The sequence below is a fragment of the Microcebus murinus genome, chromosome 16 (assembly GCF_040939455.1).
Source record: "Microcebus murinus isolate Inina chromosome 16, M.murinus_Inina_mat1.0, whole genome shotgun sequence".
Taxonomy (NCBI): domain Eukaryota; kingdom Metazoa; phylum Chordata; class Mammalia; order Primates; family Cheirogaleidae; genus Microcebus; species Microcebus murinus.
Window position 1 is genome coordinate 59,274,489 of NC_134119.1, and position 16,030 is coordinate 59,290,518.

The following is a 16,030-nucleotide window of genomic DNA, read 5'->3' on the forward strand; positions in this document are numbered from 1 at the left end:
GTTTAGATACAAGGAGAAATGAAAGATGTTCATAACAGCAGAACCAGATCTAGTTGGGGCATGGGTGGGGTCCAGAAGGATTCCCGAGGAAGTTACACTTTAGCTGGGACAGGAGAAATTATCTAGTTGACAAGGGGCCATCCTCATTACTATTACTGGATAACAAACTCCCCCCAGAATTTAGTGGCACAAAACAATTATCGTATTATGCTTATGAATTCTGTGAGTCAGAAATTTGGACAGGGCGTAGTTGGGGATAATTCATCTGTGCTCCATGATGTCTGGGGGAAGACTCAAAGGTGACAACAGCTATGAGGTAGAATCCTCCAGAACTTGGTCACTCACATTCTGGCACCAGGGCTGAGATGACTCAAAGGCTGGGCAAGAGCTGTTGACTGTAATGTCCATACATGCCTCCATTAGCTTGGGCTTCCTTGAAGCATGGCTGCCTCAACATAGGCACAGTTCCCACGTGATGCCTCTTGGCTCTATAGCTAGTCATTCCAGTGGGCAAGAACACTGGACGAGAAGCTACATTGTGGCCGGGCACGGTGGCTCATGCCTGTAATCCTAGCACTCTGGGAGGCTGAGGTGGGCGGATTGCTCAAGGTTAGGAGTTCAAAACCAGCCTGAGCAAGAGCGGGACCCCGTCTCTACTATAAATAGAAAGAAATTAATTGGCCAACTAATATATATAGAAAAAATTAGCCGGGTATGGTGGCACATGCCTGTAGACCCAGCTACTTGGAAGGCTGAGGCAGGAAGATTGCTTGAGCCCAGGAGTTTGAGGTTGCTGTGAGCTAGGCTGACGCCATGGCACTCACTCTAGCCTGGACAACAAAATGAGACTCTGTCTCAAGAAAAAAACAAAAACAAAACAAAAAAGCTACATTGCCTTTTATCACCTAGCCTAGGAAATCACATAGTGCCAATTCTACTATTCACTATTGGTTGAATCCGGCCCAGAGTCATGGGAAGCAGGCATAGACTCCACCTCTTGATGAGAGGAGTGTCAACAAATTTGCAGCCGCGTTTTAAAACGACAGCAGGGGGTGATGGGGGAAATCTCCAGGCAGAGGGAGCATCATGTGGGAAATCCCTGCCACCAGAGTGGGGTCAGCAGGTTCAATAAGTTGAAATAAGTAACTGTACATTTACCCCTCCCCCAGCACTCCCTTTCCCCAACCTCTGCTTAATATTTTCTCCATAGAGCTGATCACTTTCTAATATTCTATATTTTTAAATATGCCTTTTGTTCATTGTCTATCTTCTCCCCATAGCTTTTGAGCTCCATTGAGAGTAGGGTATATTTTTCCCTGTTTTGGTTATTGACATATCCACTAATTAAGTGATCAGAATTTTTGAATGAATGAATGAATGAACCAAGTGCATAGGTACCCGCTGAGGTGAGGACCTTGTTGAGGGTATGACCAATGAAGAGAGTGCTTTTGGAAAGGGTGTTGTTATGGTGTTTTCTGAGCACACTCAGTCAGTGGCAGGACAATTTTGGATTGGCTTTATGCGAAGCATGACAATGTTCTGGCATTGTGGGCAAAACCTATCCCTAGGAAAAAAAGAGTCAAGACTGGAGGCCGGCCTGTAACAGGCAATAGAAGAGGAAACAAAATGTGTAAGGACTGGTGCGGTGGATCATGCCTGTAATCCTAGCACTTTGGGAAGCCAACATGGGAGGATGGCTTGAGACCAGGAGTACAAGACCAGCCTGGACAACATAGCGACACACAGTCTCTACAAAACTTTATAAATTAGCTGGGTGTGGTGGCGCGGGCCTGTAGTCCCAGCTACTCGGAAGGCTGAGGCAGGAGGATCGCTCGAGCTCAGGAGTTGGAGGTTGCAGTGAGCTAGGGTGACACCACTGCACTCTAGTCGGGGCAACAGAATGAGACCCTGTCTCAAAAAAAAAAAAAAAAAAAAAAAAGAATGAGATAAGGAAAGAAAAAAAAAATGTCCAATGGGTAGGGCCAGGCCAAGCTGCAGAGAGCCTTGGGCTATGTCCCAGGCTGAGTGTCTGAGGCAATGAATGAGCAACCTCAGGGTTCTGTGGGTAGGGTCAGGGTCAGAAATAAGGTGGGACTAAAGGACAGGGACTTTGTTATTTTTTTTTTTTTCTTTTTTTGTTTCTTTTCTTTTTTTTCATCTTTTTTTTTTTTTTTCTTATTTTTTTTTCTTTTCTTAGGGACAGGGACTTTGAAAAGCTGCTTGAGGAATAGAGCGAAGCCCCGAGGCCGTGGGAGAATCTAATTAAGAAAGTCAGAGGCGCGGTCACTGAGAGCGGACTAAGGGGAGGGTCCCTTGCTCGGTGTCAGGAGTGTTGGAGGCAAAGCATAAAGGACCTGGGGGTGTGTCTCAGGGAGGGAATGACAGCCAATGAAAAGCAGGCATGGGCGTGGCGCTGTCAAACTTCGGGAGGCGGGACCGAAGAGACAGAGCCTGGGACGGGGCTCAAGGCGAAGCCAATGAAAAGCCTCCAGGTGGGCGGGGCGTCCTCCTACGGCCAAGGGTGGAGCCAATGAGAAGCGGCGCCGCGTCCCCGCTACTCTCCACCCCCGCGGGGCGCGCGCCGGAGCCACGGGCAGCCGTTAGGGGCGGGGCCTGCAGCCGCCCGCGCGCGGCTCGCGCCCTCCCCTTTGTGTCGCCATGGCGGCGGCGGCGGCGGCTGCGAGGATGATGAGCGAGGGGTCGAACGCGGCCGGGGCCTGAGGAGGCTACGCGACCATGGTGGTGAGGGACCCGTGCGGCCGTCGGTCCGTCGGTCCGCGTGTCAGTCTGTCCGCGCGCGGCCCCGCCCCGCGCGCCCCGCCCCCGGCCCCGCCCGAGCCCGAGGCCTGTGCAGCCCCTCACCCTTCGTCGCGGTCCTCCTCGTACCCCGGCGGGTCCTGGGTCGGAGCCCACACGTCGACCCCGCCCCCTCAGCGTGCATCCCCTTCCGCGCCCTGAATGGGGATGACAGTGGCCGAGGGCCGGGGCTCGGGAGAAGGCGGGGCCGGTCCAGGGAAAGACCCGCGCCACCCGAGTGGCCCCTCGGGGGCCTGCTGGGCTCCCTGCGTCCTTCGCCAGCCCCCAGCCCCGCGTCTTCCTCGGCATCCTCATCCCAGCCCCCACCCCTCCCCGTCTAGCCCCCTCCTCCTCCCAACAGCCCCTTTCTCATTCCTGAGCCCCACCCCCACCTGGCTCCATCCTCAGCCTGACCCCTTTCTTCTCCTGCTCCCTCGCCTTCACCCCATCCTAGTCCCTCTCAGTCCCCCCGCCCCACAATCAGTCTGAACCTTTACTCAATCTCTCCAGCCACTCCCCTCCTTAGGCCACCCCAACAAATCAGCACTGTATCCCGCCTGATCCTTGGGTCCTCTCCATCTTCTTGTCCTCATCCCCCTCCCCCGCCATCTCCCTCTCCCACCATACTGCTCCCGCTCATTCATCCATTCATTCCCTCATTCCCTCACTTAACAGACATTCACTGAGACCGCCTCTGTGCAGGCCCCATGCTCCAGGCACAGAGAGAGTCAGATCCCATCCTGCCATGGGGAGCTTCATGGGCTGGCGGGGAACAGACCCTGAGGGTGAGACCTAAGAGTGAACTCGGGGTTGCTGGGATATAGAGGAGGGAGAAGCTAGAGCCCGGGTCTGGTGAATCCCTGTCTGGCAGCTGGTTAATTTATTCATCATATTTTACCCAGCCCCTGCTGTGTGAGGAGGCTGGCCACGGGAACTGGGGACCCAGAGAGGAATCAGACACAATCCTATCTGTGAAGCTCACCGATTATGTGCCCAGCTCTGTGCTGGACATGCTGGGGGCCTCAGCCTGGGGCCCTGCTTATGGGGAGATCACAGTCCAGTGGGGGAAATGGACTTGTCACCAGACAGTGGCATCTCAGAGTGCTCAGGACTGTGAAGGAGCCTGAGATGGGGGAACCTCAGGGGCATGGAGAGAGGCCAGAAGAGACTCCTGGCACAGCCTGGAGGGTCAGGGAGAACTTCCTGGAGGCGGGGCGCAAGTGAGTTGAGACCTGAGAGGTGAGGATGAATGACCCTAGTGAGAGGGTGGGGACTCGCGCTTCGGGCCAAGGAAGTAGCCTTTGCAAAGGCCTAGGAGGAAATGAAAAAATGGTGTTTTGTTGGACTCTTAGAAATTCAAGAGCTCTGCTTCCTGATTATCAGCTAGAAAGAAAATAAAAAAAGAACCAAAAAAAGTTCAAGAGCTCTGAGAGGGGCGGTGATGGGGAGAGATGGGACAGGAGAGGTAAACAGAAACCAGCTCAGGGAAGCCTTGATCAGCAAACCAGGGAATTCAGACTTTGTCTTGAAGACAACAGGGAGCTGTTGAAGGTCCGGGATCCATGGAGAAACAGGGCCAAATTTGTGTTTTGTGAAAATGATTCTGCCTCTTTTGAAGAAGCTAGCTGGTGGGAGGGGAGAGGTTGGAAGCAGGAGGCTGATGAGTAGGGAGCTGTGATTGTCCAGACAGCGGCAGGAAGTCACTGTACTCTGCAGGGGCTACAGAAGGGTTTTAAACAGGGAGAGATGGCACCAGAATGCTCTCTTTCTTGTTGCCTGCTTCGCCCTGGCCCCTGCTCCTCCAGTCCCCCACCCCAGACCACACATGAAGAAGCAGGCCTATCCTCAGCCCAGCCCTCGCCTCCCCCTGACCTACTCTCCTACTCCACGCTCAGGCGTGTGTGCAGCCACCGGGGCCTCCAGGCCCAGGCTGGCAGATAACAATGCTCTCCTTGTCTCTTTGCTCCCATCTCTGGGGGCCTCTGATTCTTTTCTCTGCTCTACAGGCTCGCAGCACTGACAGCCTGGATGGCCCCGGAGAGGGCTCAGTGCAGCCCTTACCCCCCACTGGGGGGCCCAATGTGAAGGGGAAGCCTGGGAAGAGGTGAGGGGTGAGGGAGGGAAAGACTCAGTTTGGGGGGCAGGGGGGATGGGCCTTGAGGAGCCACTGGTAATGTGTCACCTGTCCCCAGGCTCTCAGCTCCTCGAGGTCCCTTCCCCCGGCTGGCCGACTGTGCCCATTTCCACTATGAGAATGTTGACTTCGGCCACATTCAGGTATGGGGGCTTTGTACCCAGGTGGGAAGGTGAGATCCCACCCACTCCTGCAACAATGTCAGATGCTTACCCTGAAAGCTCCCCCTGCGACTGGCTGCTCACGCATCTGAGCAGTCAGCAGCAGCAGTTGCAGGGGTAGGGCAGATGGGGAGAGCTGCTCATTCATTCATCCATTTGTTCTTTTATTCATTCAACAACTTTTAGTTAGATGTCTTTTAGTTAGGTGCTTGGTGCCAGAGTCGTGTACTCTGACCAACAAATCACCAGTCCCGTTCCAGGGGGTGGTCCAGGAGGGGGACCCAAACCCATTCTTAGATAGTGCCAGCCTAGGGGACGACTGGGACAAGTGAGGCTCTCACCTAGGCCTTTGTCTCCTCCTGCAGCTCCTGCTGTCTCCAGACCGGGAAGGTCCCAGCTTCTCTGGAGAGAACGAGCTGGTATTTGGCGTACAGGTGACCTGCCAGGTGAGGCCACCCCTGCCTCTCATCTAGCCTGAGTGACTGGCCACCCTAGTCCTCAGCTCATTATAATGGGCCCACTGCTCCTTTCCATCTCTCCTGCTCCCTCAGGGCCGCTCCTGGCCGGTTCTCCGTAGTTACGATGACTTCCGTTCCCTGGACGCTCACCTCCACCGGTGCATCTTTGACCGGAGGTTTTCCTGCCTTCCAGAGCTCCCTCCACCCCCAGAGGGTGCTAGGGCTGCCCAGGTAACCTGCATGTCGTCTCAGCCTCTGCCTCAGCCACCAGTGTGTCCTCACCAGCCATGTGTGAGACCATCAAGGCAGGGGGATAGATAAATATTAAACACTGGTATGGCCCAAGTCCCAACCAGTCCAAATGGAGAAGCCTTAGAAATGTCGTAGGGTTCTGCTACATTTGGCTTCATTTCGTTTCAGCATCATGAGGAGGTCCTGGGGGTTTCATTGGAGGGTCAGCATGCTGGGTCGCTCAGGAGCTTGGGACAGACTATTTACCAATTGGTGTGCCAGTATTTCAGTCCTAACAGCCAAGCGGCACCCACGCGTTCAGGCTGAATTTCAGCCCTTGCCAGGGACAAGCCAGGGCAGTGCGGGAGGACCGTTGGCTGTCTCAGGGTCCACTCACAGGAGCCCTCCTTGACAACCTGCCCCCAGATGCTGGTGCCACTGCTGCTGCAGTACCTGGAGACCCTGTCAGGACTGGTGGACAGTAACCTCAACTGCGGGCCTGTGCTCACCTGGATGGAGGTGGGCCCGGGCAAGGGGCTTGGAGCTCAGAGTGGGTGGGGGTGTCTGAGGGGCAAGAGCTAGCCTGGGAGTGTGTGTGGGCCCGGAAAAGAAAGGAGCCAGAGTGGAGGAGGCACTGATGTTTTAGTGTCTGTGTGGGCGCACGCCTGGGAGGGAGGGTGGGGGGATGGGGGTGTTAGCGAGTGTCCCTGTGGGGACGTCAGGATTTGAAGGTGCATCGGTTAGAACTGGGTTTGGCTGTGACACACAGAACACCTGCCTGTGGAGGGACTTAAGCCAGAGGGTTTTTAGGGAGCAAACGTGCAGTGTCTGCTGTGAGGATGAAGGTGCAGGGTGGATGGGACGACCTGGGGGCAGGAGGGTCCTGGGACACGTGACGGGGAAGAAAGGGTTTGTTTTAGAGGGGGCAGGAATTTAGGTGTTTGGCCAATAGCTCTGAGTGACAGAGCAGTAGCTTCACTGGGCACGGAAGAGCCTTGTCCGCCTTTATTAACACTCATCCGGCCACTCTCTGCACGTCCCGCCTCCCCTGCAGCTGGACAATCATGGCCGGCGACTGCTGCTCAGCGAGGAAGCCTCCCTCAACATCCCCGCTGTGGCCGCTGCCCACGTCATCAAGCGGTACACAGCCCAGGCACCGGACGAGCTGTCCTTCGAGGTGAGGCTATGGGGGAGCAAACTCCACTGGGCTCCCCATTTCCTCTGCCCCTCTGACTCCTTCCTCCCACCTGCTCTCTCCCAGGTGGGAGACATCGTCTCAGTGATCGACATGCCACCCACGGAGGATCGGAGCTGGTGGCGGGGCAAGCGAGGCTTCCAGGTGAGCCTGGCTGGGGGTGCACAGGTGGGGCTAGGGCACTGTGCCAACTAGGGTGGCCCAGCCACTGACCATGACCCTTCCTCAGGTCGGTTTCTTCCCCAGCGAGTGTGTGGAACTCTTCACGGAGCGGCCATGTCCGGGCCTAAAGGCCGGTAAGTGCCATGCACAGACTGGGGGCCCGTCCGGTTCCCTTGGCCTACCCTCCATCCTTTCCATCCGATGTTCCCCCACAGATGCCGACGGTCCCCCCTGCGGCATCCCGGCTCCCCAGGGCATCGCATCTCTGACCTCAGGTAACGGAAACAAGGGTCGCGCACCTGCCCCACCAGGCCCGTGGCTGCACTGACCCCCGTGGCCTGTCTTTGCCCCCACAGCTGTGCCGCGGCCACGTGGGAAGCTGGCCGGCCTCCTCCGCACCTTCATGCGCTCCCGCCCGTCCCGGCAGCGGCTGCGGCAGCGGGGGATCCTGCGGCAGAGGGTGTTCGGCTGCGACCTTGGCGAGCACCTCAGCAACTCGGGCCAGGACGGTGAGGCCCGGCCCACCTGCAGACCCCACCCCGCCACCTAGGGTGTGACCTGGCCAGCCCTGACCCTGCGGCTCTCTCCCAGTGCCCCAGGTGCTGCGCTGCTGCTCAGAGTTCATCGAGGCCCACGGGGTGGTAGACGGGATCTACCGGCTCTCAGGCGTGTCTTCCAACATCCAGAGGCTCCGGTGAGGCCCCTCCACCACCCGCCTTTCCACAGCACAGCCTGGGCACCGTCTGTATCCCAGCTGGGTGCCACACGCCAGGGACATAGTTGTCAGGAATTACGAGGGCAGAGAGTTGGGGTGGACCAAAGCTGGGGTCAGGGATGGCCTCCTCGAGGAGGTGACACCGCAGCTAAGGCCCGAAAGGTGAGAGTAGACGCAGGGGTTCTCAAACATTTTAAACAGGGGGCCAGTTCACTGTCCCTCAGACTGTTAGAGAGTGCGCACTGTGGGCCCGGGACGAGTCGGCTGCTAAGCAGGACAGGCAGTGGTGGCAAAAAGACCTGGCGGGCAGGATAAATGTCCTGGGTGGGCAGCATGTGGCCCGCGGGCCATAGTTTGAGGACACCTGGAGTAGAGTTAGTGTTTGAAGCGGAGGGATCAGCCTTCACTGAGTATGTCCCGTGTGCCAAGCACTATTCTAGGCACTGGGGACACAGCAGTGAATGGGACAACCAGAGCCCCCTGCCCTCTCTTGCTAGAGCAAGAGACAGACAGGGACGGGAGTTTACTAGAAGATGGCAAGTGCTTCGAGAATAACAGGCGGGGGAGGGAGGACTGCAGCAGTAAGCCAGGAAGAAGCTGAGTTCTAAGCGTGGGCAGCCCCCCCCCAGCCGTGCAGGAGGGGAGGGAGCAGGGCGAGTGGGAATCCTGGGAGAAGCTGTCACAGGTGGGGGAGTAGCCAGGGGGAAGGGGAAAGTGGCGGGGGATGATATCCGGAAAGTCATCAGGGCAGCACCTGCAGGGCCTTTTTATTAGGACTGTGGCTTAGCTCTGAGTGAGGGAGGAGCTGGGAGGGTTCTGAGCCAGGAGGCTCAGTCTGGAGGTGGGGAGGAGGGAGGCAAGAGTGAGGGGCTGACAGGAGAGCATGAAGCCTGGGGAGCAGTGGGAGCATGAGGCTGCAGTGGGCGGTGGGCGTGGGTGGGAGCTTTCCCGCCAGCAGTGCTCCCTCCCACCCCCCCAGAGCTGTGAGCAGGGGAATGCTGGGATTTCATCCACATTTTCTAGTGACCTCTTAAAGCCAAGAGAATGTTAGCACTTCATGGCAGGAGCATGGTCACGCCTGGAGTCAGGGTAGCTACAGGCAGAGCTGTCTCCCTCCTGAGCCTCAGTGTCCTCTTCTTGTCCCTGCTGCACAGGGTCTTTGGGGAGTTCAGTAAGGTTCTGCCTCTGAAGAGCCCAGCACAGGACCTGGGGGGGAGGGTGGCACCCATCTGCGGGCGCTGGGGGGTTGGGCAGGAGGAACGTGGCTGGGTGAGCCGCCTCTGACCTGCCTCTTCCTCCTTGACGCGGTGGTCTCAGGCATGAGTTCGACAGTGAGAGGATCCCCGAACTGTCCGGCCCCGCCTTCCTGCAGGACATCCACAGCGTGTCCTCCCTCTGCAAGCTCTACTTCCGAGAGCTGCCCAACCCCTTGCTCACCTACCAGCTCTACGGGAAGTTCAGCGTGAGTCGGGGAGCTGGCAAGGTGGGAGGGTGCCGGCACGCAGCTGTGCAGTCCTCATCACGCCTGTCCGCAACCTCAGGAGGCCATGTCAGTGCCCGGGGAGGAGGAGCGTCTGGTGCGCGTCCACGACGTCATCCAGCAGCTGCCTCCGCCGCATTACAGGTAACCCAGGAGGGGCCCGCAAGGGCTGTGGCGGGGTTCCCAGGGAGGTCAGGCTCAGGTGTCGCCCTCTGCTCCCACCGTCCAGGACCCTGGAGTACCTGCTGAGACACCTGGCTCGCATGGCGAGACACAGTGCCAACACCAGCATGCACGCCCGCAACCTGGCCATCGTCTGGGCACCCAACCTGCTACGGTAAGCTGGCCGCTCGCCGGCCTGCACCCTCAGCTCCCTCCCTCCGGGCGGGCCTCAGGTCTCCCCCAAAACCTCCTCAGGGACCTGCCCAACTTCTGTTCTCTCGTTCATTCATTTAATACATATTTGTCAAGTGCCTCCCATGTGCCCAGCCCCACTGCTAGCACTGGGGACGCAGAGCGAGGGACACATCCTGCTGGGGCCACAGTCCCCTAGAGGAAATGGACAGTGAACCATCAAGAAGAAAGACACAGCATAATAGTGTCTGAAGGTGATGAGCACCAAACAGGAGGACAGGAAGCCGAAAGGGGGCGCGTAGGATCGTGGAGGTTGAAGGTTTTAGCTAGAGTGGCAGGGACAGCTTCAGTACATCTTTCTACAGCCAGCAGCAGGGTAAGCCCTGGAGGGCTTGATGGTGACCAAGACAGGCATGTTCTCTGTCCTGGAGGAGTTCACATTCTTCTGGGGATACAGATACGTAAATAAGCAAAATAGATGGCACGTCAGAGGGTGGGCATAAGAAATATGGGGGGAATAGGAAAGAAAGACCTGGGCTACACAGAAGGAGCTCACAATTTTAAATAAGCTGGATGGGGAAGACTCCATTGACAAGGTACATTTGAGTCAAGACCTGGGGGGGGGGGAGAATGGCCAGTGCATGAGTCCAGGGCTGAGTCAGTGCCTGGGGTGTCGAAGGAACCTCAGGGTGGCCAGTGTGGCTGGAACTGAGTGAGCAAGTGAGTGAGGCTTGCAGAGGAGATGATGAGGTCATAGAGGTGATGGGGACCAGACAGAGCAGTGACATGGGTCAAGCTGAGGACTTTGCTGTTACCTGGAGTGAGGTGGAGCCTGGGCAGAGCTGTGAGCCAGGTGGGCCCTGATCTGACTCAGGTATCCCCAGGTTCCCTCTGGCTGCGGATGGGGAGCAGCCGTGGGGGCAGGGACAGAGCAGGGGCCAGGGACGAGGCTGCTGGGATGTCCAGGCAGGAGGGGATGGAGGCTGGGCCAGGGTGGGGGCAGTGGAGGGGAGAAGAGCTTAGATTCTGCAGGGATTTTAGAGGTGGAGCCAACAGCATTTGCTGACAGATTGAATGTGGGTGTGAAGGAAGAGAAGGCTCCAGGTGTTTGGCCTGAGCCGTAGAAGAACCGCACTGACTGTGATGGGGAACGTGGGGAGGGAGATTTCGGGAAAGGTTGAGAACCTAGTTCCAGGTGTGGTCAGCCTCCCTCTTCCCCATCAGGTCCATGGAGCTGGAGTCGGTGGGGCTGGGCGGGGCGGCAGCCTTCCGGGAAGTTCGGGTGCAGTCAGTGGTGGTAGAATTTCTGCTCACCCACGTGGACGTCCTGTTCAGTGACACCTTCACCTCCGCTGGTCTTGATCCTGCAGGTACGCCCATCACGCCCCCTGGCGTCCTGGCTACTGCCCCTCGTCAGGGCTGCAGTGGGAGGGCAGGTGGGCGCCCACCCCCATCCCAGCCCCACTGGAGCTGGACTCCCTCCTGCTCCTTGAGGACCCCGCCCCGCCTATCCCTCCCCGCGCCCCCTCCTTCTCATTTCAGCTCCTACGCTCAGGATTCCCACTTCTCGGCCAGGACGCCGTTCTTCCTCCACCCCTTGTAGCTCCTGGGGGCGCTTGGGGCCAGGGGTCCACCTGGGAGGAGGTGGGAGGGCCCCAGACTTGACCCCGCCCAGGCCCTGCCCAGACTCCCCGCCCTGCCCCGGACCCCAGCCCAGTCAGGATCCAGCACGTCGGAGGGCCCCCTGGCCCGAGGTAACAAGCCAGAGCCTCTGCCCTCCCTGGCTGCTGGGAGCTGCCTCCTCATCAGCTCGTTCTGCCTCACCCCTCCTCACCTGCCTGCTGCCCGCCCGTTCCCGCCTGATCCACTCTGGCCCCTGCCTTGCCAGCCCGGGTGGGCACGCTGCGGGCCGGGCCGGGCCGGGGCTTGGGCTGTAGCGCTTGGCTTTGCCTGTGGCCTTGGGTGGCCCCAGAGCTGACAGCTCCCTCCTTTCCAAACTCCCCAGGCCGCTGCCTCCTCCCCAGGCCCAAGTCCCTTGCGGGCAGCAGTCCCTCCACTCGCCTGCTGACGCTGGAAGAAGCCCAGGCTCGCACCCAGGGCCGGCTGGGGACACCCACTGAGCCCACAGCTCCCAAGGCCCCGGCCTCACCCGCAGAAAGGTGAGTGGGGTGCTGGGGGGCGGGCGAGGGCAGACTGCAGGCCCTGGTGCCTCAGACGCCTCCTGTCTCTCACCCACACGCCAGGAGGAAAGGGGAGAGAGGGGAGAAACAGCGCAAGCCCGGGGGTAGCAGCTGGAGGACATTCTTTGCACTGGGCCGGGGCCCCAGTGTCCCTCGAAAGAAGCCCCTGCCCTGGCTGGGAGGCACCCGCGCCCCACCACAGCCTTCAGGTCAGAGGCCCTGCAGTTGGCATGGCGGGGGGTGGCGGTGGCGGGTCCTCCTTCCTCTCCTACCCCTCCTGTGTTTCCTTGCAGGCAGCCGACCTGACACGGTCACACTGAGATCTGCCAAGAGTGAGGAGTCCCTGTCATCGCAGGCCAGCGGGGCTGGTGAGCACAGGACAGCCCTGCTTATGCTCAGGTGGAGCTGGGAGGGACCGGGGCCCTGGTCTGGCTTTCAAACATCATAATTCATATTTGGGGGTCTTAGGGTTTTAAAAAATTTTAATCTGGAGTTTAGGTACAACGAGTCAGGTAAAGTATCACCTTTGGTTCATTACACAGAGCACTGGTTCATGCAGGGCCCTTTAAACCAGTCTTGTATTTATTCATTCCTTTGGAAAATAATTTTAGATAATATTTATTATGAACACCCAAGAACCCCCTAGCCGGAACCAGAGGCTCCCCAGTACCTTGCCCGTGTGCCCCTCCCCTCGTCCCGCTGCTTCTCCCACCAGAGGCATCCTCTCAGCGTGATTGATGGTCCTCATTCCCTGGCCGTTAGGGTTTTGTCAGATACAGGTGTGCGTGTAAATAACACAGCGCTCAGTTCTTGTCATTTTTGAAGCTTTATTTAAAGGATGTCCTTAAGAAAAGGGGGTCTTAGTCGGCGCGGTGGCTCACGCCTGTAATCCTAGCTCTCTGAGAGGCTGAGGCAGGCGGATTGCTTGAGGTCAGGAGTTTGAAACCAGTCTGAGCAAGAGCGAGACCCTGTCTCTACTAAAAATAGAAAGAAATTAATTGGCCAACTAATATATCTAGGGAAAAAAAAAATTAGCCGGGTATGGTGGCGCATGCCTGTAGACCCAGCTACTCGGGAGGCTGAGACAGAAGGATCGCTTGAGCCCAGGAGTTTGAGGTTGCTGTGAGCTAGGCTGATGCCACGGCACTCACTCTAGCCTGGGCAATAAAGCAAGACTCTGTCTCAAAAAAGAAAAAGAAAAAAAAAAAGAAAGGGGTCTCACACTGTATGTGGAACCTGACTTTTCTACCCACACTACATTGCAAGCTCCCATCCACCCACGTTGCTGACTGTAGCTCAGGCTCATTCTTCTCCGTGGCTTCTAGTGTTCCATGCGTGGATGCCCCAGGGGAGTGCCCATCCAGCCTGCTGCTGACGGGTCTGGGGCACCTATGGGACATCCCTGCCACACTCACGCTCCTGGGAGATAGCTCTGCCACATTCCTGGGAGTGAAGGTGCTGTCCCGTCGGCCATGCACACGTTCTGCTGTGCAGGCCCAGGCGCAGTTGTTTTCCAAAAGTGGCCATCCCGTTTGCACTGTCTGAACAGCCTGCCTGGATTCACAGCCATCGTGGGCCCGTCCAGGGAAGCGCCTCTCCATGCTGTTTCCCCAGCTTTCTGTTGAGCTGTGCGCCCCGTTCTCGCTGATATGTGCCTATGGGAAGTTCTGACCTCTGACCCCTAACGGCCCCACCCGCTCCCTTCCAGGCCTCCAGAGGCTGCACAGGCTGCGGCGCCCCCACTCCAGCAGCGATGCTTTCCCCGTGGGCCCAGCACCTGCCGGCTCCTGCGAGAGCCTGTCCTCCTCCTCCTCCTCGTCATCCTCCTCCTCGGCCTCCTCCTCATCCTCCTCATCCTCAGCAGCTGGGCTGGGGGCACTCTCTGGGTCTCCCTCACACCGCACCTCCGCCTGGCTAGATGATGGCGACGAGCTGGACTTCAGCCCACCCCGCTGCCTGGAGGGACTCCGGGGGCTTGACTTCGATCCCCTTACCTTCCGCTGCAGTAGCCCCACCCCCGGGGACCCTGCCCCTCCTGCGAGCCCGGCACCCCCCGCCCCTGCCTCTGCCTTCCCACCCAGGGCAACCCCACAGGCCCTCTCGCCCCGTGAGCCCACCAGCCCTGCGTCCCCTGCTGCCCTGGACATCTCAGAGCCCCTTGCTGTATCAGTGCCACCCGCTGTCCTAGAACTGCTGGGGGCTGGGGGAGCACCTGCCTCAGTCTCCCCGACCCCAGCCCTCAGCCCCGGCCCGAGCCTGCGCCCCCATCTCATCCCCCTGCTGCTGCGAGGAGCCGAGGCTCAGCTGAGTGACCACTGCCAACAGGAGATCTGCGGCAAGCTGGCAGTGCCCGGTCCCCGAGGAGCCCAGAGCCAGCACGGTGAGTCCTGCTCAGCCCGCCCCGCACTCTCGCAGACCCTGAGGCCGCCCAAGGACCCAGCTGAGCCCCCTTTCCATTCCCTTCTGTGTAGGTCCCGGTATGGATTCACCGTTGCTGCCCCCACCCCTGACCCTTCTGCGCCCTGGGGGTGCCCCACCCCCGCCCCCCAAGAACCCAGCACGCCTCATGGCCCTGGCCCTGGCTGAGCGGGCTCAGCAGGTGGCCGAGCGACAGACCCAACAGGAGCATGGGGGCACCCCACCTGCTCCCCACTCCCCTTTCCACCGCTCACTGTCCCTGGAGGTGGGTGGGGAGCCCCTGGGGACCTCAGGGAGTGGGCCACCCCCCCACTCCCTAGCCCAGCAGGGTGCCTGGGCCCTGGGTCCCCCATCCTACTTACCGAGGCAGCAAAGTGATGGGAGCCTGGTGAGGGGCCAGCGGCCCATGGGGACCTCAAGGAGGGGACTCAGAGGCCCTGCCCAAGTCAGTGCCCAGCTCAGGGCAGGTGGTGGGTGCAGGGATATGCCAGAGACAGCAGCCCAGTCCCCATGTTCTGTCCCCTCACAGGTTTCTACCCCTGGTTTCTCACCAGCCCCCAGGGAGTGCCTGCCCCCCTTCCTTGGGGTCCCCAAACCAGGCTTATACCCCATGGGCCCCCAGTCCTTCCAGCCTAGCTCCCCAGCCCCAGTCTGGAGGAGCTCCCTGGGCCCTCCTGCACCACTCGACAGGGCAGAGAACCTGTACTATGAGATCGGGGCAGGTGAAGGGTCCCCCTATTCTGGCCCCACCCGGTCCTGGAGTCCCTTTCGCTCTATGCCCCCTGATAGGCTCAATGCCTCATATGGCATGGTCGGCCAGTCGCCACCACTCCACAGGTCCCCCAACTTCCTGCTCAACTACCCGCCACCCCCCTCCTGCTTCCCGCCTGACCACCTTGGCTACTCAGCCTCCCAGCACCCTGCCCGGCGCCCCACCCAGCCTGAGCCCCTCTATGTCAACCTGTCCCTAGGGCCCAGGGGTCCTTCCCCTGCCTCTTCCTCCTCCTCTTCCCCTCCTGCCCACCCCCGAAGCCGTTCCGATCCCGGCCCCCCCGCCCCCCGCCTCCCTCAGAAACAGCGGGCACCCTGGGGCCCCCGAACCCCTCACAGGGTGCCTGCGCCCTGGGGGCCCCCCGAGCCCCTCCTGGTCTACAGGCCAGCCCCACCAGCCTATGGGAGGGGGGGCGAGCTCCACCGAGGGTCCTTGTACAGAAATGGAGGGCAAAGAGGGGAGGGGGCTGGTCCCCCACCCCCTTACCCCACTCCCAGCTGGTCCTTCCACCCTGAGGGCCAGACCCGAAGCTACTGCTGAGCTGCGGCTGGGAGGCCCTCCCTCCCTCCTTCCTCCCTCACTGGGTCTTGCCCCAACCCAATCCCTTTTTGTATTTTCTTGCGTCCCAACCCCTACCCCAAGTTTCTAACTTTGTAACTTGCTTCTCGAGTGAGTCCCTAACCAATAATCATAGCTTCCCTACCCTGGGCTGAGGGGTACACCCGTCCCCCACCATCCTCCACCCTGGGAGCCCTCGCACAAATCCGAGGGAGGGCTGGGCTGACGCCTTGTCCTCTCTTTCCCTCCGGAGCCCCCAGCATGTCCTGACCTGTGCACAGGGGCGGGGGGACAGCTCCTGCCCTTCCCCCACACACACCCCACTAAACCATCTGACAAAATGAATAAAAATGGTGAAAATGTGGCCACCGGTGTCATGCTGGGGCTAGGCTTGGTGAATGAATAAACGGGACAGA

At 59.2% G+C, this 16,030-nt stretch overlaps 1 protein-coding gene across 1 annotated transcript; it reads left to right on the forward strand.

Annotated features, from left to right (window-relative positions):
* Nucleotides 1-2,634: 2,634 nt before the first annotated feature.
* ARHGAP33 (Rho GTPase activating protein 33) lies at nt 2,635-15,978 on the forward strand. Its single transcript, XM_012774992.2, has 21 exons — nt 2,635-2,742; nt 4,803-4,900; nt 4,989-5,073; nt 5,457-5,537; nt 5,643-5,780; nt 6,207-6,299; nt 6,835-6,957; nt 7,042-7,119; nt 7,205-7,271; nt 7,353-7,412; nt 7,494-7,646; nt 7,729-7,831; nt 9,170-9,314; nt 9,394-9,476; nt 9,562-9,669; nt 10,911-11,056; nt 11,692-11,845; nt 11,930-12,075; nt 12,160-12,234; nt 13,575-14,246; nt 14,338-15,978. Exons 1-21 carry the CDS (start codon nt 2,737-2,739, stop codon nt 15,594-15,596), a joined length of 3,873 nt encoding a protein of 1,290 aa, XP_012630446.1. The 5' UTR covers nt 2,635-2,736; the 3' UTR covers nt 15,597-15,978.
* Nucleotides 15,979-16,030: the final 52 nt, after the last annotated feature.

Excerpts from the sequence above, each read along its gene's own strand:
- ARHGAP33 (XM_012774992.2), top strand. Across the intron at positions 4,901-4,988 it reads AAGGGGAAGCCTGGGAAGAG|GCTCTCAGCTCCTCGAGGTC; the intron begins GTGAGGGGTGAG and ends ACCTGTCCCCAG. Across the intron at positions 7,120-7,204 it reads GGGGCAAGCGAGGCTTCCAG|GTCGGTTTCTTCCCCAGCGA; the intron begins GTGAGCCTGGCT and ends ACCCTTCCTCAG.